The following is a 26,623-nucleotide window of genomic DNA, read 5'->3' as shown; positions in this document are numbered from 1 at the left end:
AGAAAGAAAAAAGCGAAGCGATGGATAATGTCTCCATTTTAAATTGAACTGAGATTTTAGCACCATGGAAACGTGACGTCACCACTTAAGGACTCTATTTAGATATAGCAAATTAGTCATTGTTATAACTTCCGCCATGTTTGTCCGAGTTTTCACTTAGCGAGCACGTGTTTTATTCAAATAAAAGCGCCAAAGTGGTGTCTAATAACAATGACTAATTTGCTATATGAAATAGAAATATGTTTCGCTCTCTTGCAAAATAAATTGTAACATTTCTTTATTTCAAAATATAAGCGCTCTCGCTTGTCGCTATGATATTTCTCCCCAGGAAAATGTAAAAAAAATACTTTGCTTCTACTTGCGTCTCGTTTTAAACGATCAGGATACCGCGAATCGATTTTGCAGGTTCCCCAAACGCACCTCTTCGTCGTAACCATTGCTAATAAAATTACTCCGCCATGTTTGTCAGAGTTTTTCTCTTTAGCAAACACGTGTTTCCACATATATGAAAACATATATGAAACGGTGAGCCTTGATGTGGGCTGCATTTAGCTTTGTTAACACAAAGGTGGTTCAATGTGTAAGCTTATTAAATCACTGCTTCTGTCATGGCGTTTTGGGCTGTTGTACTATTCATCCATGTTTGGATGTTGCTCGTTGTTGAACGACGATTTGAGAAATGCTGCCTTTGCCGATCCAGACTTTAGCCATTCATTTGTTTTGCGATCAAACAATGTAAGTGATTCCTTCAGAGAGATACTGACCGGTCGCAATCAGATGCCATTTCACATTAGAGTGCATTCCAAGGTACTTAGCGGAGTGAACGCTGGATTTTTCTTTGAAGCTGTTGGTGCTATTCAAGTTTCTGCAGAACCTGAGAATCATCCATTTGGAGGGTTAGTCTTTGCTTACGATAGAAGACGTGTAAGGATATGGGCTCCTTCACTTTTTGAAGAAACTGGCTCAAACGGACAAATCATAGTTGTTGGAAAAGACTGGGGTGGTCAAAGTTACAGTCAAACATATGAGAAAGCACTTGTTGTTGTTCACATTTGGTATACTGGCCCTTCCCCAACATTTCAAGCCAACACAATAGTAAACACGGCCGATCCAAAACATGTCTTTGTAAAAATCAACCATAATCTTGAGCAGATACCAGAACGTGTCATGGTCAGAGTGACCCCCTACTCAACCAGTGACTCCATTCCCAATCATGGTTTTTGGTTCAATGGCATAACTGCAAGTCAAAATTCAAAGAAAGAAGGATATGGAGGGGTGATTTTTGCATATGACACAAAAAGTATTTTGCTGTGGGTTCCCAGCTCTAACACCAAAAGGACAGGCTGCATATTTGTGGGAAACAAATGGGGTCGTGGACGGTATGCGGAGAATACTCAGAAATGCATGGTCCATATTTTTGCATGGGTTTTGAAGTTTCCTGTTCCTTCATTCAAGACCGAATGGTATGCCATGATCTCTCAAGGCCGAAATCCTTATGAAACTTTTTTGGAGGTGAATCACAACTTGAACAAACTGCCACTGCTTGTGGTTGTTCAGGGCCAAATAGGCACTAATGGCCTCATCTTTGAGGGTACAGGAACAGTCATGTCATCTGAAAACAACACCGGAGGCTATGGAGGCATATTGTTTGCCTATGATGAAAACTATGTTCGTGTTTGGTTACCAAAGAGGTACAAGGAGGATACCAGGGGATATGGTATACTTGTGAAAGAGGGTTGGGGGGATGGCCACATGCTACAGGCTGTCCATAAAGTGTCCATCCGTGTTATTTTGTATTCGTCAATCTGTGATCAAAAGATGCACATGATAACAGATAATGGTGAATGCAAAGCCATGCCTTATAACTCCTTTCAATGGGTTATTGGACCATGGAGCAAGTGTTCAAGTATCTGTGATAAGGGTGTAAATCATCGGGAAATTTTAGGTAAGAATATGAACATACACTCCCCCCCCCCTCAATTAACATTGCTGTTACGCCCTTGATGTGGGTGGTAAAAAATGAGCAAAAGAATGAGACAGTGTTTATACTACCGTCAACTGGGGTTATTTGGGACTGTTTTTACATATACATTTGAAATAATGTACCAAGGCATGAAGTATGAATAGAGGTTTTGGTGGTAAAAGTTGAATAAATAATCACAGTTTTCCATCATCCTCATTACTGCATCATTCATTTTATTTTGTCTCTACACTTTTTAAAAATATGCTTGAGTCCCAAATTATCCCATGTGGACAAAACTGGGACAGCCTTTGATTTTGCTATATATTCTTAGTTTTTACCAGCCTGGATTATATGGGACTTTTTATGTTTTATAATGTTCTCCCAGTTATGTTTTTCTTATGTGCAAGCTTCTAGGGTAAATTGGAAAAAGGGTACACTTCAGGAAAAATACACTTTAACTACAATTAGCCAAGTAATTACAGATCAGAAATCATAAATATCCGTATTTCAATTTTAAATCGTAACTAAGTAACATACAACATGGCAGCCTTCGAAGCAGTGCCACATGGCAGAGCTTTGAAGAAAAAAGTACAAGCTTTAAGAGGTGTGGTTCATCCACGGATGTCCCAAATTACCCCGTGCAAACCTCTAAGTCAACAACTATCCTCTGACGAAAATACTTGTCCTCAGAAAACTAAACCGTTCATCTTAAATTTCAAAGAGATACGTAGTGTAACAAAAATTACAGTGTTTGTAAATTTTACTATTTTCGAAGCGTCGCAACAGCACAATTTTTTTCGTGTCTTGAAAAATGCAGCAAATTCAACAAATATCAAAAATACAAGAATCATGAGATAAAATATTACTATTCAAATGTTTCACTCAACTGAGCAAAGAAAAAAAGCTTACTGGCTTTGTGCAAAAGGAATTTTTTAAATAAATCAACTGAGTGCTTGTCAAAGAGTATGGAATGCAAAGAATTAAATATTCGTCCCAATTTACACCACTGTCCCAAATAACCCCAGTTGACGGTATCTAAAATATAAACTAAGATCACGTGTCAGTGTAGGTAGTGACGAATGAACAACAGAGAAAGAGAGAACAGTCTTTACACTACCTAAAATATAAACTGAGATAACGTGTGTCAGTGTAGGTAGTGACGAATGAACAAAAGAGAACGAGAATTGTCTTCACACTTCTTAAGATATAAACTAAGATAACGTGTGTCAGTGTAGTTAGTGACGAATGGACAAAAGAGAACGAGAGAACAGTCTTTACATTACCTAAAATATAAACTAAGATAACGTGTGTCAGTGTTGGTAGTGATGAATGAACAACAGAGAACGAGAATTGTCTTCACACTTCTTAAGATATAAACTTAAATAACGTGTATATGTGTAATTAGTCCGTTGCAATGACGCACTAAAATACAAGCGAACGACAATTGTTATGACTAACACGACAAAGTATTTCTTCACTTCGGTAATTTGCTTTGGAGTAATGCAGCGAATTAATTTGGGTAAAAAAGCTGTTTGGGCATAACAAAGAATTCGCCTCAAAAACCTAATATTCTTTTACAATATTATTCGTTATATTCATTCCGGTATATAATTCTAACAAGCTTCTATCAATTCTGGATTTGTGACGAGCAACTGCAAGGATTATCGATTGATTTCAATCTGACTCCAACCGTCACACCAATATACATTTTCACGGTCAGAATTCAAAGAGTCTGTAATGGCCATTTGACCAGGTGGATCTGTCGTAATTAGATCAATTAGAGACATATTTTTGTGCAATCGATGTCATATCTAGAGTAGCGACCACGTATTTATCATTACCTTCGTACAATTGAATTTTCTTGCACACAGAACAGTATCACAAACTATATTTTTGTTGAGATGAACGAACAACAAAGAACGAGAGTCTTTACACTGCCTAAAATATACAGGAAGGTCAAGTTTATTGTTGTATATAGGGATGAATGAACAACTTGGGATGAGAACAGTTTTTACTCTACCTATATAAAAGCTAAGATAACGTGTGTCAGTGTAGGTAGTGGTGAATGAACAACAAAGAACGAGAGCAGTCTTTACACTACCTAAAATATACAGGATAAATGGTCGTGCACTTAGCCACTGATGCTCTCACTCTTGAAAAATATTAGTCGACACGCACGTTTTACTGCATAACAAAACTGCATGTAATCATCCGTGAACGCACAATATATTCGGCATGCTCTGCCTATACTTTGTGTGAAATATTTGGTGTGTATTGAAGTAGATTTTTGAAAATGAATGATTTCGATTCTTCACGAAGACTTTATATAAAATGTAAAAGGGGCGACTCGCTCTTCATAAGGAAACCTTCATCGTGTTTCTTGTGGTAAAACGTCTCGTATATTTGTTTCGTTCCTAGGTTGCAGCGTGTCCACGAGGGAAACTGTTTTGGAATGCGATTTTGCCAGAGACATGTGCGGATGGCACTCCTTGCCAATCAAGAGTTGGTCACGTGTTAAGAATACAATCGTCAATGCCTCCGATAACTTTGGTTGAATCTGCCAAATGATTTTTCTACATCTACACGCTCTGCACTCCGAATTTCCAGGTAAAACCAACAGATTCGCGTTTAAAGCCTCTCAACACGTTGCTCACAAATCGACTTTCGCATCCTCAACACGTGAAAAGTGGAAAGGGAAAATTTGTTTTCTCGTATAAAGAACAAGGGACTGATATCTTTAGTTAATATAAACCGTTCGTTCGTTCATTCATTCTGTCATTCATTCTTCCATTCTTCCATTCATTCATTCATTCATTCATCATTCACATCCATTCATTCATTCATTCATTCATTCATCATTCATCATTCATTCATTCATTCATCCATATTCATTCATTCATTCATTCATTCATTCATTCATTCATTCATTCATTCATTCATTCATTCATTCATTCATTCATTCATTCATTCATTCATTCATTCATTCATTCATTCATTCATTCATTCATTCATTCACTCACAAGTCCTCCTTTTTAAAGACGTTTATATACGTCCTAGCATTAGTCATTTGCCAGTTTTTGGTGATCATGTAATCATGAGATTGTATATATATATATATATAGGAACAACACTTTCTACTTTCATTCTTATTCTACTCAATGGTTATCTCTGCTTTTTCAGTGAAGTTTCTCAGTCCGAAGTTTTCGCCTCGTCGTTTCTGTACCTCTCTTTGCATATAAAATGTTTGGAATTCCACGTGCAAATCTCACGATTCTCGTATTGGAGGACGATGACATAGCCAAACATACCGGTGAGTTATTTGCTATCCGGAGTCGGTTGCATGAAGCTCGAAATGCCCCCCATTCATACTTCACGATAATGAAACTTCATTATCTTTTGGTGTTTAAAGTTTTATTTTATCAGTTCCACTGTTCAAATCGTAGCTTTTGCCTTCGAAGAGATATTTAATACCGGTGACTGTCTAATGCTTTATCTACCGATCGTGTAAAAATGAGCAGCGTTTGAAGTTTATATTTACAACTCTTTAATGGTTTGACATGGAATAACTCATACATAACGTGTTATTGTTGTGCCTATTTGAAATTGTTTGAGCGCTAATATGTTATGGGCTTGAGATTATCATGTTCGGAAACTTATACTCAGTGGGTGTTGTGTTTGTGATGATTAGTGTTGGTTTTGAACGATCTACATTTAGAAACATTAGTGTTATTTTGTGTGATGTGGGTACTGAATTCCAGGTTTACTTCCTTGGAATTTTCATGCATAAAGAGCACTATTGTTTTAAAATCCTCAGAGTGGACGATGCGAGATGATCGTGGCGGAGACTTTTGGCGTCGGGGTTTTCTGAAGTTATCAAAATATCCTCGGCTTACTGGCGTCATCTTTCAATTCATCCTTGCTGCTCAGTCAACGTCGAAACATCATATCTCTCGTGGAAACGTTAGTATTGACGATGTACAGTTGGTGTGTGAAAAAAAAGGAAGGATCACGACGGATGCAAAAGTGTGCGTGCAACGCAAGATCCCTTCTGCCGGATGTCTTCATCCTGCCAACCTGCCAAATGTTAAAGGTTTGTTGATGCACTTTGTCATTAGGCTGCTGTTTATGGTATCTTGATGTCTTAATATATATTTGATATGTTATTGCGGATTGAACACGTGTTAACCATCGACTTGTCCTAAAGTGCATGCTTAATTTTAGTGTTTGCGTGTTAAACCGATTATGTAGTCCAATCTAGTGTCTTCGTCAAGAGTAAACGTACGTTAAAATTTGAGTCCTTATATACGTACCTCAGTCTAGTGTCTTCATCGGGAGTGATCTGATGTCGAAACTTGAGTACTACTCCAATCCAATGTCTTCTTCAGTAATATCTGGCATTGCGACTTTACTTTTTTATACTCCAATGTAGTATTTTCATCAGAAGTAATCTAATATTGAAACTTGATTCCTGATAAAACACGATTTATTGCTTTTATCTGGAGCAGTAGCAAAGCCAACACGATCTTTTTCTCCTGCAATCCAAATTTGTTAGCAATCAATTATTATTCATTTCGGTTTTGAAAATCAATTTCATTTATTGTTTTCGAGTGGTTGAAAACAATAATCTTCTGACATAGTAAGACGGACTGGCTTTGCTACTGGTTTTCCCTGATTACTGATCTCACTGATTTGATGTCGAAACTTGTTTTCATGTGCTGTAAGATCTCCCTGAATGATGCTTTTAACAATTGTTTGTAATTCCGTTTTAAAACATATAGATTCCAAATTTTCCTTTGAAACAATGACTTTTTCATACAGCTTTCTTACATGACCTTTTACTGAGGGACGTTGAACCATGGTCTTATTTTATGCTGTTATAAAAGGTTTTACTACTATATTAAGAACAAACAATTTTTACACAGCTTTACATGACCTTAGAGGTAGTCTTTGAACTTGGTCTTATTTTTAAGCTGGAAAATATTTTCCATGGCTTGTAGTATATTTATACATGGACAATAGCGCACTTTTGTGCGCTCAGAACGATGTACCATGGTATACCATTTTCATTAATATGGGACGGCCTATGTGGCAACAATTTGTTCACGAGGTATAAAGTTCTAGTTCTCGTTCTCTGTTGTTCCTTCATTCATCACTAATTACACTGTCGCACGTTATCTTAGTTTATATTTTAGCTACATAGTGTAAAGACTGTTGTTGTTCTCTTTTGTTCATTCATCACTGACACACGTTATCTTAGTTTATATTTTACATAGTGTAAAGACTGTTCTCGTTCTCTTTTGTTCATTTATCACTACCTACACGGACATACGTTATCTTAGTTTATATTTGAGATAGTGTAAAGATTGTTCTTGTTCTCTATTGTTCATTCATCACTATCTACAATGACACACGTTATCTTATAGTTTATATTTTAGCTTACATTACGTATAAAATAAACCATAGTCCAAAAAAGGACATCTTGTAAACTTAAATTAAAGTTATAAGAGAAGACAATTAAAACAGCAATATTTCGGTTTATTGCAAAACCATCACAAGACAGAATGAAATATTACAGTTTTAATTGTCTTGTTTTATAACTTTAATTTAAGTTTACAAGATGTCCTTTTTCGTATTATGTTTATTTTATAGTTGATGAAATTGTCGTCTGGTCGAGGATTATATATAACATTACTGATATTTTATTTCTTTCAGACATTCGCTCTCAGGGCAGGAGTCCACACGGTGCACTTTACGCAAATGGAAAAGAACTTTTGCTTCTTCTCAAAGAACTGCATACCTGGGTGCCTCTTGGAATTCAAAATCGTTTCATCCCCGACTCTTTTTTAAGCGCGTTCCCACCCGGCGGTTTGCCTGATCCAAAGTTTGCGCGGTTAAACGGTTATGGTGAGCTTTTCTACCTGCATGCTATATGCATATATATTTTGAAAAGATTTGTAAAGAAAACACTTATATATATATATGATCGTTTGATACACTGCCCTTTGGCCCAATTCTAACTCGAATACGGCTTTTTCGTTTACTGTCCACGTGATGATGAGATTTGGGATGGAGAGAACGGGGTCTTGTTCTTATTGCTGTCTATTGCTAAAATTCATCACTACCTACACTAAAAAACGTCATCTTAGTTGATAATTTAGCTAGTTTAAAAACTGTTTTCGTTTTCTGCTGTTTATTCATCACTACCTACACTGAAACACGTTATCTTAGTTTATATTTTATGTTGTGTAAAGACTGTTCTCGTTCTCTGTTGTTCATTTATCACTACCTACACTGACACACGTTATCTTAGTTTATATTTTATGTTGTTTAAAGACTGTTCTCGTTCTCTGTTGTTCATTCATCACTACCTACACTGACACACATTATCTTAGTATATATTTTAGGTATTGTACAGGCTGTTCTCGTTTAAAGCTAGCGTAGTTTTAATTTCAGTCTGCATGTATATAATGATTGTTCCCGTTCTTTGCTGTTCTTTTATTCATTACTACAAACTAAGATAACGTGTGTCAATGTAATTAGTGATGAATGAACAACAGAGAACGAAAACAGTATTTCTCTGCATAAAATATAAACCGATGATGAAATGTCCAAAACATGGTGTATTTTTCCAGATGCGTGGTGCTCGTCTGATCAAAATGCTGGTTATGTACGTCTAGAAATAACTCTCCCACAGCTCGCTCTGGTTTCACGCATAGCTGTGCAAGGCAGGGACCGAATCATGCGAAAGACCAGTAGTTCCTGGGTGTCATAGTAAGTTGCTTTTACATTATAAGTGGAATGATTTTGACTCGATATTTGATTTGTTTCTTAAATCGAAATCTTGTCTTGTGATTCGTTATTACCATATTTTTCAACACACTTCCCGATTTGTCCTTGCAATCAACACTCGTACATAATAATGCCAGCGCATGAATTTGATTCCATAATTGACAGCAGTATAAGTGGGCAGAGTTATATATTTGTCCTCGCAATCAGCAGCAGTATAAGAATGCATTGCTCTGTATTTTGTTTGTAGTTTCTACATGAAAGTATCAGTGGATGGAGAACACTCCTCTTGGTACCGTGCGTCTTCACGCAGAAAAGGTTTCCATGCGAATTCAGGTATAATTGCTTCATATCGTTTTATATGAAGTTGTTCTTGAAATATTCGACGATGTTTTTTCGCGGGTGTTAGACTTTTTCTCACCACTGTCTTTCCAGATGTAGGCCGCCACCTCGGTTTACGATCGAGTTTAATTATATAGCTATTGAAGTTTGTGTCGATGAAATTTTTTACTGTTTAAGATTCAAGTGGCATCGTTGAACACGAGCTTCCATTTGCCGTTCTCGCCAAGAAGATCATGATCTTTCCATACAAATGGGCGAACTGGATCTGTATGAGAACAGAGCTGTATGGCATTTATATAACGGATAACATGTGCGCTGCAGCTGATGGGGAAACTGTGACGGCACGGGAGTGTCGAGGTGATAGAAATTGTAGCCTCAATGCCGACTGCAAACCACTGAAAAACGACAGCATCATCAAAACAAGTAGGTGCGGTGATGTAAAAACATTTCGCTGTGAGAAAATTTTTGTGAGAATCGACCACTCTCGATTTGTATCAGTTAGTGATCGAGGTTTCTTCTTGCTTACTTTGATCGTGATAATTAATTTTGGGAAATTTTCACAAATGCATGTCGATTCGCATGTTGTTCTTTGTAAAACATTTATGTTTCTTTAAAATACAGACATCTCTCACTAATGCATGCTTATCTTTACAACACAGACCTCTCTCTGTAATACTGTCATCTCTCTCTAACACAGACCTTTCTTTCTAATGCAGATTTCTCTCTAATACAGATACCTTTCTCTAAAACAGATATTTGTCAATAATACAGACATATCTCTCTAATGCAGAATACCTCTTTAATGTAGATCTCTATCTCTCATTTTGATCGACATTTTTGTCTTATACAACCGCATCTCTTTAGTAAAGACAAGTCTCTGAAAAATTTCTTTTTGAATGAATCATTTTTATTCCCACCAGAAATCCTCTCCAATACATTTATCTATTATTCATCTTTAAAAGCTTTGCAAGATGGTTTAAGCATGCGCGAAGTGTGTCATTGTCATGATGGTTACCATGGAGACAGCTGTCAGCACGTGGGATGCCAGCCGAATCCATGCCATCACAAAGGAAAGTGTGTAATGATGGTGTCGAACTTCACATGTAAATGTAAAACGGGGTATGTGCCAATCAATGTTTTTATTTTATAAATGGAAATGGTTCACGGGATTAATGTTCAAAAAGATTTGTCGTACCTTGTGCAATAACTTTAAATTTTAGTTATTTGTCCGTGGATGAGTTACAGCTGCTCAAAAATATTTTGGCGTAACTTAAATCGATCGTAGCAGTCAGCCACAAGTTTGCCACAGTAAAAATCAAAACCTTTGCCGATCCCTTGTTTAATGTACTCAACTCAACAGGTGTTATTGATGAACATTTCTATTGAAGATAGTCTTTCTTGCAGATACCACGGTCGTTTGTGTCAGTGGCCCTGTCCAGTTGGAAAATATGGTAAAAACTGCACGCAAGCTTGTCAATGTAGTCGTCATGGTAGCTGTAACATTGTCACTGGTCATTGCGCCTGCGAGCCCGGTTATTATGGATTGCGATGTGAACGCGGGTGCCCTCGTGGTTATTTTGGAGTGGACTGTCGAGAGAAATGTCAGTGCGTCAATGATGCTGGTTGCGACAATGTTAATGGAACTTGTAACTGTTCCACAGGTTGGATTCTTTTTTAATATCGTTTTTGCTCTATAAAGATCTCATACTCTTTGTTGATGATGTTCGAAATTATATAATTGTTACATAATAATGCGAACACTCTTACAGTTTACACAATCTTGATACTAGTACTCGCGTTTTATCAAGTGAACGTATTCACGACAAAAAAGTCGACGTCTTTTTATTCACGACAAAAAAGTCGACGCAATCATCGTATGTCGAGCAGAAAAACTATACCACGTTTTAAACTCAAGTTGAAGGCGTGTTTTTGTAGATTTGGCTTAAACACTAAGCTCGAGTTAATGAATTACTTTAAGAAAAAGGCGTGACTCAATGTTCGCAACATTGGTCGAGTCGAGAGCAATACATTGCATAAAATAAAAAAAAAACACCAGTTAAAGACATATTTCCTTTCAAATTTTATCTATGGGTCTTTAAAGAATTGAATCTTCGCTTGGAGTTTGAAGCATTGTTGATTCACAGTGTTTCTTTGCATTATTTTTTGCTTATTCTTTACCCTTAGAAGCACTATTGCATTGTTTTTTCCAATGTTGAGGTGTAATTTAGGAATATTGATTTGAATCAAAAGCGAATATTATCATCTTCGTATTTTGAAAGCTCAAATTTTGACTTAGAAAGATGATGTTCTAGAGAGTTTGCGTCGTATTATAGTTCGTTGCCTTGTCTCCTGGAAAAAAATTTGCATTTTAATGTTGTAAAATAACCCACATTAGGCATAAAGTCAATTATTTGAACCCAGAAGTATCGTTACATGTTTATAGATTTAGATCATCTACTTCATTGCAGTCCAGAGAAGAACTGTTGGTGTTGGTATTCACTGACGTTACGGCAGAGTCTAGGGAATCTGAAGATGACTCCTGCTAAGGTTGTCGAAATGTCAATCTATACCAACACCAACAGTCCATCTTAGGACTGCACTAACCTGGACGATGAGCCTCTTTAAACATGTATCTTACTGGTATTTTAACTATTATCATATTTTTAGGTTGGACTGGAGAATTTTGTGACAAGCTGTGTGAGAATGGCACGTGGGGGTTGCACTGTGAAATGGTGTGCCATTGCTCTGAAAACGCCTTGTCATGTGATCCTCTGACCGGTGAATGTGTGTGTCAGCCTGGAGCGAGGGGAAAGTATGTAAATTATATTTTGAATATATCTGAACTTAGGCATATTTTGATATACTATGAGTCATGGTCTGACTTCGATACTGGTGTACTTGTTGTACTTTACTCTGTTCTATATGTTAGGTTTGGTCTGATTTTAAAGCTAGAGATTTTATATACGTACTCGTGTCTTTAACTAGAATGATCTGATGCTAATTTGAGTCGTTATACACTCTAGTTTAGTGCCTTCATTAGGAGTGTTCTGATTTGGCAATTTTAATCGTTGTATACTCCAGGCTGTTGCCCTCATCAGAAGTGATGTAATGCTTGAACTTGAGTCTTTATATTCGCCACTCTACTGTCTCGTTCAGAGGTGATCTGATGTTGAAATCCGAATTTTTATATACACCAGTCTATTGTGTCTTCATCAGGAAAATGTCAAAATGAAAATTCAATCTAGTGCTTTGTCAGTATTGTCATGACAACTTTACTCGCTAAACCTTTACTCCTTTTGTTAATGACAGAACGTGCGATGAGAAGTGTCCTTTTGGTACCTATGGTCTAGATTGTTCTGGTGTCTGTCAATGTAGTGTTCATGGTGTTTGTAATGTCACCGATGGCAGTTGTACTTGCGTATCTCCCGGCTTTACTGGCGTTCTATGTGACCAACGCTGCTCAAATGGTTTCTATGGTCTTCAGTGTAAAGAGAGATGTCGTTGTGCCTCCAATGCCGAATGCGATTTTGGTGAGGATGTGTGTATATTGATATATTTAATATGTTATCTGAAATTTAAATACCTGCTCGAACTACATTTTCCATTTTTGATAAGCTGAAACCAGATGTGTGAAATCACTGTCAAGAGAAAACATAAGCCATCGTCGTCATCGTTAGTTTCGAATTTTGGCTCGTAATTTACCTGATGAGACGGCTGATGTTACTATTATTCAACTCAAAATATTCAATGAGTAAAATAACTTTATAGAAAACGATAAATGCAGTTGGTTATTTTAATCATCAAATCCTCCAGTGCAATCGCAGAGATATCATCAGTTACTTCTTTAATGGAATTTTATATTCACGTATCTCTTATGAGATGCTTACTTTTAAACGACTGACGTATCGATACCGTCGACATTTTAGTTTCGGTATGTGTATGTGTGGCAATGGTTTTATGGTAGTAACTGCTCTCGACCTTGTCAACCTGGTCGTTGGGGTGCTGGTTGCCGACACGTTTGTGGTTGTAAAAATAACGCAACGTGTGACAGGTACGGCCTTTGGTGTATGGTTTTATCTTTTTTGATGTATAGGTATAGAGGGTTGTTATCAACCAATCATTCTACATGTCACGCGTGAAATTTAGTGATCACTTATAACGGTGAAGTTTAGTTATCGATAAATTAAAGAGAATGAGAACAGTCTTCACAGTTTCGAACTACGATAACGTGTGTCAGTGTAGGTAGTGATGAATGAACAACAGAGAACAAGAACAGTCATTGCACTACCTAAAATATTAAATGAGGTAACGTGCGTCAGTGTAGGTGTGATGTTTGAACTACAGAGAACGACAACAGTCTTTACACTGCACAAAATTCTGAGATTGAAGAATGACCTCAAAAAAGCGCACAAAAATCAAAGCAGAAAATAAAGTGATGTCATTCGGGAACTATTTACGAATGAAGTCATGATAAAGTCATCAACTTCCAACGCAATGTATAAAATAAACATTATGAAACGCGTGCGCTGATTGGTCTAGAGCTGTGTTTGCATTAGCAAAACCTCTTCAGCAGGTGCAACCCTCGACCTTCGGTCTCAGGCTTGCACTGTCTGCTCTTGAGTTCTCCCAAAGGTCTCCTCGGTTTGCATAAGCCTGTGCAAACACAGTAAACATCTTTCTTAAGTATATTACTCGAATGGATTTTGTGCATTTTATGTGCGACTCAACAATGAAGAAATATTGCTGATTTTATGCGGGAGTTTTGCAAATTTAATGGCGTCATCAGTCCCATGAGATACAAACATTTACAAAAATGCTCTCAGGCTTTAAATAAATACTAGCAACCTAAAGTCTTGATGCATATGCTTAAAGGTTTGGCTAAGCACTTCCTTCGTTTGAGCATTTACCTTGTCTATATGATTGAACAACAGAAATGAGAACAGTGTATACACTACACAAAGTATACACTGAGATAGTGATAAATGAAAAAGAGAGAACAATACAGATTTTTCATCACCTACGTGGTAGCAATAAATGAAGAGCGAAAATTTTCATTTTGTCAACTGTTTTTAGCATTACCGGTGACTGTGAGTGTAAATCTGGCTGGCATGGTCCGTTCTGCGACAGTAAATGTCCAAACGGCTTGTGGGGCTCATCATGCAACCTCACCTGCGATTGTCGAGGTCGTGGCTTTTGTGATTCTCGTAATGGACAATGTTTGTGTGATCGTGGCTGGACAGGACCGAACTGTACGAATAGATGTCAAAATAACACGCATGGACGAAACTGCCAACAAAAGTAAGACTTTCTTCGCTTGCGGATGGAAGTTTAATGAAGTGTAATTTATGTCAACAAAGAAGAGTTTAGGTCTTTATAATCTGAAGTTTGTCGTAATGGACCTGCTAACCGAAACATTGATTTTCAAATTTCTGTTTTCTTTTGAAAATATTTATTTTCGTAGATGCTCATGTTTGAATGGTGCGCAATGTGATCCCTTCAATGGCACGTGCACATGTTCACCAGGTTGGTATGGTCGCACCTGTGCGCAGGCCTGTCCCTCCGGTTATTTTGGCAAAGGATGTAACAAGAAATGCGAATGTGCTAATGGAGCGTCGTGTGATCCAGTGCACGGCACGTGTTCGTGTACTGCTGGTTGGAGAGGTAGAAACTGCTCTCGCACCTGTTCATCTGGCTTATTTGGCACCGAATGTGCTCATTCTTGTCGCTGTGGTCATCACGTGGACGTATCGTGTAACCACGTGACTGGAGAATGTTTTTGTGCTGCGGGTTACACTGGTCCTAGGTTAGTAAGTGTTACATGTAACCACGTGACTAGAGTTTTGTGCTAAAATTCAGTACAGTAATAGTGTTCTCTTTGTTTGCGTTGAGTAAAACTTTTCTTCTTTATTGCTTTCTAAAGACTGACACAAAATTATCTTGATCTACAAATCTATCTCTGATTTTGCTTGTCGTTTTTGGTTCATCACATATTCATATTGATGTCAGACGTCCTATTAACTCCGACTTCTGTGGGCAGAACAACTGGGCAGAATTCTGACTTCTTAACCCGATGTTCTGTGTTCAATGTCAGATTTCTTCTTGACTCAACTTCTCTGAACTCGATCAATGAGATTTTCCTAACTTGTTTCTTTCCCTTTCTCGAGCTTTGACTTCTTTGTTCGTTCATTACATTTTTCCTTTGACATCAATGTACATCGACTGAAAATAATAGCAATTAGATTGTTTTTCAAAAACTAAGATCTCATTTTAGATGTAGTCGATCGTGCGATCCTGGACGATATGGACTACGATGCCTCAAGACATGCGAATGTCAAAACGATGGCGAATGTCGTCCGAATGATGGTCGGTGCATCTGCTTGGCCGGGTTTATAGGGGATAAATGCGAACACAAGTGCCCTCCAATGACGTTTGGGGTGAACTGTACTTACACTTGCGGTATGTGTGCCCAAAGTCAGTCGTCTTCCTGTGATCACGTGACAGGAAAATGCATCTGCTTACCTGGTTACTATGGCTACCATTGCGAGAATGAATGTCCGGAAGGTAAATACGGTCAGGATTGTGCATTGGACTGCGAGTGCGCAAACGAGGCTTCTTGTCATCACGTGAACGGAACATGTGATTGCACGGAAGGTTTTATTGGAAGAAAATGTGAAAAGGCCTGTCCTCAAGGAAAGTTTGGTGCGAACTGTTTAGGTATGTTTGTATTTTTGCGATGCATTTTTCAATTACATGAGATGAAGTCAAATGACCTATGTCTGTGCAGATGGTGATTTATGAGATCACTCTAGGACTACAGTCACGTGATTAGATATGGATTTTCTTTGTAGGAGTCTGTCTATGTGAAAACGGTGCGTCATGTGATAAAGTAAATGGGAAATGTCTGTGTCTTTCGGGATTCACAGGGAGTCGTTGTATGGACAAATGTCCCGACCGTTTATGGGGCATTGAATGTCAAAACAAGTGCTCGTGTGAGTGGAATCGGACAAGGAAATGTCGAGGTGATAACGGGCAATGTCTTTGCCACGATGGCTACAGAGGTGCCACTTGTCAACAGGTACCTCTTGCTATTCACGTGTCTCCGTCTTACTTCAATATTTAACACATCTTCCTTTCAATTTATTAGTTCTGCGAAGATGGGACTTATGGTGAAGATTGCAAACATCCTTGCCCGGTTTGTTCCCGACACGTGATCGGCACGTGTTATAAAATTGACGGCCGTTGCCCCTGCTCCCCAGGTTACCGAGGACATTTGTGCGACAGTGATTGCATGCTGAAGAATTATGGAAAGAACTGCGTAAAGCGCTGCGATTGTGATGTTGATCACGTGTGCCATCACGTGACTGGTGCTTGTTATCTAACGTGTGTGGGAAGGTTTCAAATCGTCATCAAGGAAAACTTCACAAAGTTCGATGAGATGGTACGGCGAAAACAATTGAAACTCAATGTTGCCGTTTTGATAGCCAAATACAATAACATGTATGAGGAACTACGTCATCTCTCCAGACGAAGGATTCCGGTCACGTCAATTCATGGAAATATAAGCATCGTCAGCACGCAGATAACGGAAACAATTCAACCTGCAACTAGGCACGACTTTGTTGCACGTATTTTAGGTAAGAAGCGCCTACCTTCACAGCTATCGGCAACATCTGTCTTTCGTTTATAAGCTGCTCAATTTGATCTTAAATTTTCATCTTTGGAGGCTCCGTCAACTTCAATAAATCGATATGGTATTTTTTGTTATCGATAAGTAGATAGAATTTGAATACTTCTCACTGTCAAATTCCCTTCGTATATACCAATCTTTTCACACAGGCTAAAAGAAAGTTCATTGCTATAGAAAAGTGCTGTAAACGATAGTAATGTATTACATAACTTTAGTTGCTCGCGATGGAACGCATTATTCCACTTTGCAAATTGCAATTGCAAGTTATTGTTGAGAATTCGTGGTTGAAGTGTAATGTCAGAATTGATGAAGTGTATCTAAAAAAATTAGTATTTATTGTTGGATATGAAATACAGAATCCTCTCTGTAATTTAAGCTTGTCGTTTCAGATCTCAAACCCGTATTGACATCGGATGGCTCTGAAGAAGTTGTCGCAATTAATATGGTTATGTTCGATGGCGAGATCCTACTTAACGGTAGCATTGTGAAGGATGTGATTTCATGTTTGGATGAAGAAGCTGTAAGCAATATCCTTGGATGTACTTATTATTCCGGGGTGTTGTATTCAGAGAATGCCGTCCCTGGTTCTGTGTACTCTCCGCTGGTAATTGGCGCGAGTGGAGGTAAGACTTGTTGTTTTTTCCTACCTTCTTTATGACAGGCAATTTCGCATATAAATAGCCAAAAAGATGGCCTTGCGTGGATATTATTTCATGTTCAATGCGTGTCTCATTCAGGTTCTCTTGGCCTGGTGGTTTTGATGATAACATTGTGGTTGTGCCGTAAACGTCAGCGACGTTTGAAGAAAATAAAATCGGAGAAAAAACGGCAAAACGAAGCGGAGATGGAGATAGAGTTGCGAACGCGGGGCATCCGCCATAACGGTTACAGATTGGCTTTCGATAATCCTTACTATGACGTCCTAGCTGCCATGGTTTTGGAGGAGGACGTTGAAGAGGATTACATTAATCCCCTATGTGATCTTGATAGTATGATGAGTCATCAAGGTAGTGACGAAAGCGTTAGCAGCGTCAACCATTGTAGTATTGACAGAGGCGAGAGTCTACAATCTATATCGTACTGCTGAGGTATTGAAACCGTTGTCTTCATCTTTATGTATCTGTCTCGGCAGTACTTATCGTCAAGCAATCGCATGTTGTACAGCTGTTTTTAAAACAGTTCCTATGCGAAGTTTGAAATGACCTATTCTGCTCGCTTTCCTCCTTGACAAGTTTTGAAGCTGTAATTGACCTCTAATTTTAGAGAAAATGATAATAGCGCTGTTGTCATTGAAACCGAGAATGAAGGCAGCTTTTTGGAAGCTCTTCGATAAAAATGAGAAACAGTAGTTACCACTCACTGTATGTTTTGATGCAAAATTTATCATCATTACACATTCCATGATAAAGCAACTCCGTATAGGTTTTCTAAATGGTTTTACAGCTCTGTTGTTATTCTAAGTGTTACAGTTTCAAATCACAGTACGCTGGTATGTCTTTATAGAAAGGTTAACCATAGACGTAAATTGGATAAAGCGAGTTTAGTCAATCGATTTTTAAGGCCATTGAGTATTATCAATTTCAGTGGACTATTGAGCGATGATTTATAGCTTAACTGATGTGCGGGCCATTGCCCCACTAGCAATGCGTCATACAACTGTTGTCCATACATATTGACAGCATTCCAGATGTCTGAAGTCAAAAATGGCCTTAAAGTATCAAACTTATCATTTGAGTTACTATGATGAGATAAAGCCAAGATCGTTTTGAATTGCCGCAAAGTCTTTAGTCGTTTTTTGTGTAAATAGCTTAGTCATGTTGCTTAAAAAGTAATGCATTTTATATTTATACAGCGTTGATGAACTCGCCCATGGAGATGGGGTATTTAATCTATTTTTGTGTTTAGCAAGACTGTAAATATTCATACGCCAAATTTAATTTCGTTGTTCGCATGTTTACTTTACAAACCAGTTTATTTTTTTATAAAAAAGTAGAAATATCATGAAAGTTTTGTTACATAGTTGTGTTTTTCAAAAAAAATCGAAAATAAAGGAAAGAAGGAGTTTTCAATTTTTCTATTTCCGATGTTCTTTTCTATTTTGACATTCAGTTCATCTTCAGAAAAGTCAAAATGGCATATCTTTACATTATTTTTCTGTTCAACTTTTTCACAGTATTGCTCAACTTTCTCAAACTATTTTGTCTCCACAATACTCTTCATTCCTTCAATACACGATCATCTCTTTTCAGTGGCGTAGCTAGCGGTCTGGCTGGTCGGGCTCAGCCCGACCAAATATTTTCCCAAAAATGAAAAATTTGTTTTCTTTAAAATTGGATTTGCGAAAATTTTAAAATCTGCGACTCTTTTTGGAATAATCCACAGTCTATTGGTGTAATATTTGTCAAATTGCGTCGTTATTAGCAAAATTATCATATTTTTAAACGTTACTTAGCAACAATGACTAGTGCATTTCTAGTGCCAGGCATTACGCAGTTTAGTCGGGCTCTGAAAATTCAGCCCGACCAAGTAGTAAAATCTATAGTGGGATTATCTGCAGTCTGATTGGTTGACAGCAACTGAAAAAACTCAAATGCGCTGTTTCGCGACATCTAGTCGGGCTCTGAAAATTCAGCCCGACCAAGTAGTAAAATCTATAGTGGGAATATTTGTAATCTGATTGGTTGAGAGTAGCTGTGAACACACTCAAACGTTTAACATCTTGTCGGGCTCATTTTCAAAAGCGTGACTTGAATTTTGAGCTTTCGAAATATACGTTCGGAAATCGTGATAACTTACATTACAATGGCTTCGGCTAATGAAATCGATATAATAAGTGAACTACAAAAGAAACCATTTTCTGTTCGACAATCAGGCGAGCAAAATATACTCGTAAAGCAGCGGCCAATTCCAAATTTACAAGCGACTACAGGCAATAGAAGCTTTCAGGAAAGTTGGTACTCGAAGAAAGATTGGCTTTGTGGTAGCTCAGAAAAGAATGCATTGTTCTGTTGGCCTTGTCTTTTGTTTTGCCCTGGATCGTCATCTTCATGGACGCAGACGGGATTCAAAACATGAAGAATTTCCTATCCGATTGTAAGAAGCATGAGAAGGCAAAATCGCACATGGGTGCTTACAAGACCTGGAGGACCTACGGTTTTCAGCCTCGTGTCGACTGTCTCATGTCACAAACCAGACGTGAAGAGATTCAGCGTCATAACGAGGAGGTAAGGCAAAACAGGGAAATGTTGAAACCATAACAGAAGCTGTTTTATACTTGTCTAGGCAAGAGCTTGCATTTAGGGAGCATGATGAATCTAGAGGCAGCATGAATAGAGGAAATTATAGAGAGCTACTTGAAAGTTTTGCCAAGATGGATTCTGTTTTTGAAAGGCGATTACATGGCAGGCTTGCTGAAACCAACCTTGCTGGGGGAGGGCGGTTTACTGGAGTCTCTCCTGATATTCAGAATGATTTGATTGATTGTCTTGATAAGATAATAGAGGATGAGATTTTAAAGGAAATAGATTGCTGCACTTTCTTAAGTATACAGGTTGATGAGGCAACTGATGTTTCTACCAAAGAACAATTGAGTGTAATTGTTCGAATGGACAAAGGGGAAAGTGTCATTGAAAGACAGCTTGGGTTTGTTGATGTTAGTTGTGATAGGACTGCAACTGTTATATCATCAGTGGTTAAGGGTAAGTTAAGTCAATGTGATAATGTGAAAGAGAAATTTATTGGACAGACTTATGATGGTGCATCTGTTATGTCTGGTCATCTCAATGGTGTTCAAGCTCAAGTTCAGCAGGATTATCCTTATGCTCAATTTGTTCACTGTGCTGCCCATAAACTAAATCTAGTATTATGTCAAGCTGCATCCTCCATTTCACCTGTTAAGACTTTCTTTGTTAATATTAGTGCTTTCTGCACCTTTACTAGCCATTCCTCCAAAAGAAAAGCTTTACTATCATCCCATAGGCTTGAGTTTCCTAGTCCTGGTGACACAAGATGGTATTATAGGGCTCATGTCATCAATGTCTTGCATTCTAACTATGAGAAACTGATAGACATATTTGAAAATCTTACTGATAATCCAATAGGTTGGGATGATGAAACGTTAAATAAGGTTACTGGTTTACTTGGCTACCTTAATGGCTTCTTGTTTTGTTTCTTGGTACTTGTTTTCCATAGAATTCTTGAGCAGTCATCCATACTTTATTCTATCTTCCAAGACAAGGACACTGACTTTCATTATGGAGTGAGTAGGGTTGAGAGATTCAAGGCCTTTGCTGCTTCTTTGAGAAATGATACAGAATATTGTCAGGTGTACGACCTGGCTGTTGAGAAAGTGGGACCACCAGTAACCAGGTATGACCAACGGCATAATTACAAACAAATGTATTTTGAAATTCTTGACACAATTGTGACTATGCTGACTGAGCGATTTCAGGATATGGAGCGTTTTAGATTTTTGACCTTGTTAACCCTAGGGTGTTTAAGATGTGGAAAGGTGAAGTGCCCTCAGAAAAGATAAATCTTCTAAAGGAGGTTTATGGTGATATGTTTGACATACCATTGCCAGTTAGCCAACTTTGTTTTATTTACAGAGATAAAGTGATTCATGCGATGAACTATTGAAATATATTTTTCAGTTCCATCTTCAATCTAGTAATCCAGAAGTTGTAAAACTGTTAAAGATAAATGGGTTTTGTCAATTACAAGTGCTTCAGTTGAGAGGTCATTTTCTTGTTTGAAGAGGGTAAAAAATTATCTTAGAAATACTCTGAGCCAAGGACGTTTTAGTTCTCTTTGCAGGATTTCCATTCACAAAGACATACCGTCAGAGAAAGAAGACGCCAACATATTGCATGATGAGGTAGTAAAGAAGCTCATTGAAAAACCACGAAGACTTGCTTTCTTATACAAATAGGTATTCATATATGGCTGATAGCAAGCTGATGATGTCTTACGTCCATGGCATGTGAGAATTTTTCCGGGAACTTTTTAATGCAGGCAATGATGATTGTCATTTCAGCACGACAATGAACGGTATCACAACTTTTGAGAGTTGTTGATGACAAATCTGAGCCTTTTTCGGTTCTTTTGTCAAAGTTTCTTTACAAGATGTACATAGGTATCTATTTATGTATGTGGTGTTGAGAAAATAAATCACATATCTGCAACTATTTTTGAACTATTTCTCTGCTTTACTATAAGATCCTTCGGCAATTTAAATTAACCAAAATGGTTCTATTTCCTGCATAAATATCACGCATTTGCTTTCTAAATAGCCGTTTCCGACGTTCTAGGGAGTCTAAATTCGGAAAATTTTCTCGCTCCGCGCCAACCATGGTAGCGCCTCGTGAGCCCGACCAAATGTTTTTCGCTAGCTACGCCACTGTCTCTTTTGGTGTGTGACTGCCTGAGATTCGGTACATCCCAAGAGAGATTGATAGCAAGTCAAGAATTCCTTAATGTTGCTTTTTTTCCTCAGCTATCCAGTATCATTTCAGAATTTAGTGTGAGATAATCCCTCTGAGCAAGTTTCCTCGGACGTTACTGATGCTCTGTTAAATCGATCTAATGAAGATATAACTGCCTTGCCGTCTTCCTTCTGTTCTGCGTTTAACTGTACGCATGCGCGTATAAGCATACAAAATCAGAAAAACTATCTTGAATTATCCTTGGCATAGTAGAGACTGTAGAGTGGGCTGTCATGCTCTGCTAATTGAGCAGTTTAATAATGAGCTCGTATTTTGTACTTTTTTATTATTGCAACCGTTTCTGCTCATTCAAATAATGGCGTGCCGCACTTAAAAGTTTGCGGATTATCGAGTAGCGATTTACTTTACGGACTTGAATTTTCAAGCGTATGATCAGGTGGATTACAGGATTGGATCACTGTATCGGATGCTGGCTTTTGGTTTTGGCTTTACATTTTGATCCCACTTTGATCCCAAGCAGCCTTTGCAAGAATGCTTCGCCATGTTGGAAGTTATATGAAAAGAAAATAGTGATTTTTTACACAATTCACTGAGGTAAATTTAAAAATTGAAGTATGGAAACGATAATAGAGGCGAAGGCAGCACGAAAATTCGAGAGGCTCGAAGATGCGATAACCGAATTTTACTGAAGAAACAGACGGTAAAGCATTTTAGTCTTCCAAATCATTCAATCAATTTACCTACTGATTCAGACTGTATTCATCAGCTTTAGTTATCAGTACGATATTTTCAACATAAATTTACTCTTTACTTTTACTGCATCGAAATGATATCTCTTTCCGCAGCCAAAAGACCAAATCAATTCATATCACAGAGCCAGGGATCTATTAGAGGTTTGCCAGATAATTCAATTTCTTTGTACCTCTTGAATGACTTATAGTGCTTATCCATTTACAAAAATAAGGTTAACTTTAAAACTACAATCCTGTGCTTAAATAATTTAGCCTTTTTGTTTGCAAAACACCACAAGACATTGAATTTGATTTTGTATATCAACTCACCAGTCACATTGTCTATTTAATTGAAATGTGCATCTGTCTTTTTGTAGAGATATCTCTCTTCTACCAGCTCGTGGCTGACATTGTATAATGATAATGATGGGTAAGAATAGACATTTTGATAGTTTTTTATGAGCTTAGTTAATTTAAGGTAAGAATTAGCCGACTAGCGTTGCATGATGTGAGTCGAACTACATATTTGCGTCATTGCAATGCTGCCTTAAACATTCAGTTAATGCAAATGTATTTATTTCATTTGTGTTGGTTCATTTCTTATACTTTTGAAATGTCTTTCCTGTTCTAGGATGAGGAAAGAAGAAATATCTGCTTTATCTCTGGGCCCAATGAGTTTGCTGAATTCTACAGCAGATTATGAGTTATCAAAGACTATCACAGAAAGTATCCAAATGAGGTGATATGATTTACAATGAATGCATATACAGCCATTGGGAAATGTATTTCATTTCGGGAAAATATTTTGTTCATTGTTTTTTTGGATACCATTGAAACACCATGGAATAGGAAATTTTCTTGCAAGAAATTGCATGAAATTGATTTGGTTTGCTTTATTTGACATATTTAGTGTTTGAACTAGAAATTTGGCCCTCTGGAATTCTGACCAAATTAGCTATGTCCAGTTTTAGCCAAAATAAAACACAAACTCAGTATTGAGGTTGAGCTCTATTGAATTGACACATGACTTTCAGTGAACCAAAAGAATGTTTGTGAAGGTGAAATCTAATTTTCTTTGCTTTGTTTCACCTAAGAAACAAACCTGAGAGCAATTTTCTTTGCTTTGTTTCACCTAAGAAACAAACCTGAGAGCAATTTTCTTTGCTTTGTTTCACCTAAGAAACAAACCTAAGAGCAATTTTCTTTGCTTTGTTTCACCTAAGAAACAAACCTAAGAGCAATTTCACCTAAGAGCAATTTTCTTTGCTTTGTTTCACCTAAGAAACAAACCTGAGAGCAATTTTCTTTGCTTTGTTTCACCTAAGAAACAAACCTAAGAGCAATTTTCTTTGCTTTGTTTCACCTAAGAAACAAACCTAAGAGCAATTTCACCTAAGAGCAATTTTCTTTGCTTTGTTTCTAGGAGGGAAGAAAGTGCTGAAATTCGTAGAACGTTGCATATGAATGTTGATGGAGTCCGCAAACGAGGTAGACCGAGAAAGAGATGGATGGATGCTGTGAACAGTGATATGAAGGCGATGGGTATAACGAGAGATATGGCGAGAGATAGAGACGTTTGGCGTAGAAAAGTTCATGGACCGGTCAACCCCCCTGGCGGGGATTAATACTGGCCGGTATACAAATGTTGTTTGTTTGTTTGTTTGTTTGTTTCACCTAAATTCCAAGAACATAAACATAAACACCCCAACACATCCTTAGCTGAAGATGCGATTTTCCAGTAAAATCGATCACATTTCCCATTTAAACGTGATAATTGATAAATCTCACAAGTAATATATCTAAATGACTGGGACCGCAGAGGATCGATAATTGGTGGGCTCATACTCATATATGTATGTTATAATCCATAGAAAACAATGGATTTCAAAGGAACTTGATACGGCACATCATGCACATATGAATATCAGCCCCCCCCCACCCTCCCCTTCACCCAATTATCGATCATTTGCGGTCGTTGAATTATGAAATGAAGTGTTATAAACCCTCTCACTGCACTGTTCATGTATGAACTGATCACGTAGAACCGTAAAGAGGCTGTTCGCGATTTCTTGGTCAGCTACTGAAGTTAGAACTTTCAAATTTGATCATCATTTATATGTTCTGTAATCAAAGGGTTCAAGCTCAAAAATTTGCGCACTGCTTCATCGCGCGGCAAGTCCGATTGCGCGCACAATCTGCGTCATCTTTGCATTTCTAAGTCGTTGTTCACCACGTATTGTTTTAAGACTTTTCACATTGTTGTCAATCGTGCACTGCTTCATCGCGCGGCAAGTCCGATTGCGCGCACGATCTTGCGTCATCTTTGCATTTCTCTAAGTCGTTGTTCACCACGTATTGTTTTTAAGACTTTTTCACATTGTTGTCAATCGTGCACTGCTTCATCGCGCGGCAAGTCCGATTGCGCGCGCACGATCTTGCGTCATCTTTGCATTTCTCTAAGTCGTTGTTCACCACGTATTGTTTTTAAGACTTTTTCACATTGTTGTCAATCGTGCACTGCTTCATCGCGCGGCAAGTCCGATTGCGCGCGCACGATCTTGCGTCATCTTTGCATTTCTCTAAGTCGTTGTTCACCACGTATTGTTTTCAAGACTTTTTCACATTGTTGTCAATCTTCAAAAGGGATGAACATTAAACGCTCATCCTCATGAACAACGAGGGAAGGTCATGAAAACAGAACATTGTTAATTTGCCTTAATAAACCGCTCTTCCTGTAGTTTTTTTTTTTTACGAAACATTTATTTACCGTCAATAGTGTTGTTCCCAAGTCTGATATTTTCCAGCGTGACGAATTGCTTTCCCGGATGACGTTGGGTGCATGCATGCGCGCTCACGAGCAATTGCGCACACTAGAAGCTTCGAAATTTTTTTGTCAGGTGGTGGAGTCGATGCAAGTCGAGTTTATGAACATGAAGGAAGCTCGTGAAAACCCTACGGAAGATATGCAAGGTGAAATAGTTATTTTACTTTTATATTTGAAGAGACATCTTTTAATGTATCTTGTCTTCAATCGAAAAGATAAAACGTATTAGCTAAATAGTTTGATTGATTATTTCGTTTTATATTTGACCGTTTAGATTTTTTAAGCTCTGATTTTTCTTACGTTATCACAATAGCTGCATACAACATCCAGACGAAAAAGATGGATCCAATGGCATCATATAGCATTGGTAATGCAAGAGTTCTAAATAGTAATTTTGCGAGTGTTATAAGGCAGACATCAAAGGTCTTTCTTCTATTAACAAAGAAATAAAGAATCATTTCATCAAACTTATTTATCATCAATATGGATAGGCTGAAATCCTGGTATGCATATGTGGCTTTGGTGGTTATTACTTTAAACTGTTGTTTTAATCCAAAAAACAATTAGCTATAAGTTTATAAAAGGTATTTGCTATTGCAGTGAATTGAATCACTTTTCTCTCTTCAGCCATCTGCAACAGGCAATCTTTTTTTAATAATTTTATTATCAATAATTAAGTATAATTCTTAAGTCAGATGTAAACTGAAACAAAGTTCCTTTGATGTATTTTGAAATAATCTGTCCATTTTCTTATTACAAATTTTAAATTATTCCTTGTTGATATAATTTTCATACAGGTGCTAGTTATCATATTGAAGACTTTTATTTCTTGTAAATTGTGTCTAG

The 26,623-nt window shown here is 37.6% G+C and overlaps 3 protein-coding genes and 3 long non-coding RNA genes across 7 annotated transcripts; 5 read left to right on the top strand and 1 right to left on the bottom strand.

Annotated features, from left to right (window-relative positions):
* Positions 1–526: 526 nt before the first annotated feature.
* Positions 527–4,518, top strand: LOC124436103. The gene is made up of 2 exons (XM_046986031.1): positions 527–1,945; positions 4,382–4,518. The coding sequence occupies exons 1-2, from the start codon at positions 577–579 to the stop codon at positions 4,516–4,518; spliced, it is 1,506 nt and encodes a 501-aa protein (XP_046841987.1). The 5' UTR covers positions 527–576.
* Positions 3,329–3,902, bottom strand: LOC124436624. Its single transcript, XR_006945410.1, has 2 exons — positions 3,805–3,902; positions 3,329–3,722 (listed from the first exon to the last, which is right to left on the bottom strand). It is a non-coding gene; the product is annotated as an uncharacterized LOC124436624 (long non-coding RNA).
* Positions 4,519–8,999: 4,481 nt separating the features above from the next.
* On the top strand, positions 9,000–17,865 carry LOC124436102 (multiple epidermal growth factor-like domains protein 6). Its single transcript, XM_046986030.1, has 14 exons — positions 9,000–9,085; positions 9,269–9,518; positions 10,054–10,210; positions 10,496–10,752; positions 11,759–11,903; positions 12,401–12,633; positions 13,056–13,161; positions 14,165–14,389; positions 14,553–14,894; positions 15,363–15,805; positions 15,940–16,166; positions 16,236–16,725; positions 17,168–17,401; positions 17,516–17,865. Exons 3-14 carry the CDS (start codon positions 10,074–10,076, stop codon positions 17,863–17,865), a joined length of 3,189 nt encoding a protein of 1,062 aa, XP_046841986.1. The 5' UTR covers positions 9,000–9,085; positions 9,269–9,518; positions 10,054–10,073.
* Positions 17,866–20,056: 2,191 nt separating this feature from the next.
* Positions 20,057–21,416, top strand: LOC124436101 (zinc finger MYM-type protein 1-like). Its single transcript, XM_046986029.1, has 2 exons — positions 20,057–21,146; positions 21,269–21,416. The coding sequence occupies exons 1-2, from the start codon at positions 20,104–20,106 to the stop codon at positions 21,414–21,416; spliced, it is 1,191 nt and encodes a 396-aa protein (XP_046841985.1). The 5' UTR covers positions 20,057–20,103.
* Positions 21,417–23,053: 1,637 nt separating this feature from the next.
* On the top strand, positions 23,054–24,404 carry LOC124437388. Its single transcript, XR_006945678.1, has 4 exons — positions 23,054–23,115; positions 23,331–23,383; positions 23,585–23,692; positions 24,377–24,404. It is a non-coding gene; the product is annotated as an uncharacterized LOC124437388 (long non-coding RNA).
* A 145-nt stretch (positions 24,405–24,549) lies between these two features.
* On the top strand, positions 24,550–26,511 carry LOC124436738. Of its 2 annotated transcripts, XR_006945464.1 has the most exons (3): positions 24,550–24,587; positions 25,851–25,923; positions 26,091–26,511. It is a non-coding gene; the product is annotated as an uncharacterized LOC124436738 (long non-coding RNA). The 2 variants fall into 2 exon arrangements; XR_006945463.1 differs by lacking the exon at positions 24,550–24,587 and having other exon boundaries at positions 25,284–25,923.
* The last annotated feature ends 112 nt before the right edge of the window (positions 26,512–26,623 follow it).

The sequence above is a fragment of the Xenia sp. Carnegie-2017 genome, unplaced genomic scaffold (assembly GCF_021976095.1).
Source record: "Xenia sp. Carnegie-2017 unplaced genomic scaffold, XeniaSp_v1 HiC_scaffold_16, whole genome shotgun sequence".
NCBI lineage: Eukaryota > Metazoa > Cnidaria > Anthozoa > Malacalcyonacea > Xeniidae > Xenia > Xenia sp. Carnegie-2017.
Note: the sequence above shows the minus strand (reverse complement) of the source record. Positions and strands in the feature narration are given on the sequence as shown.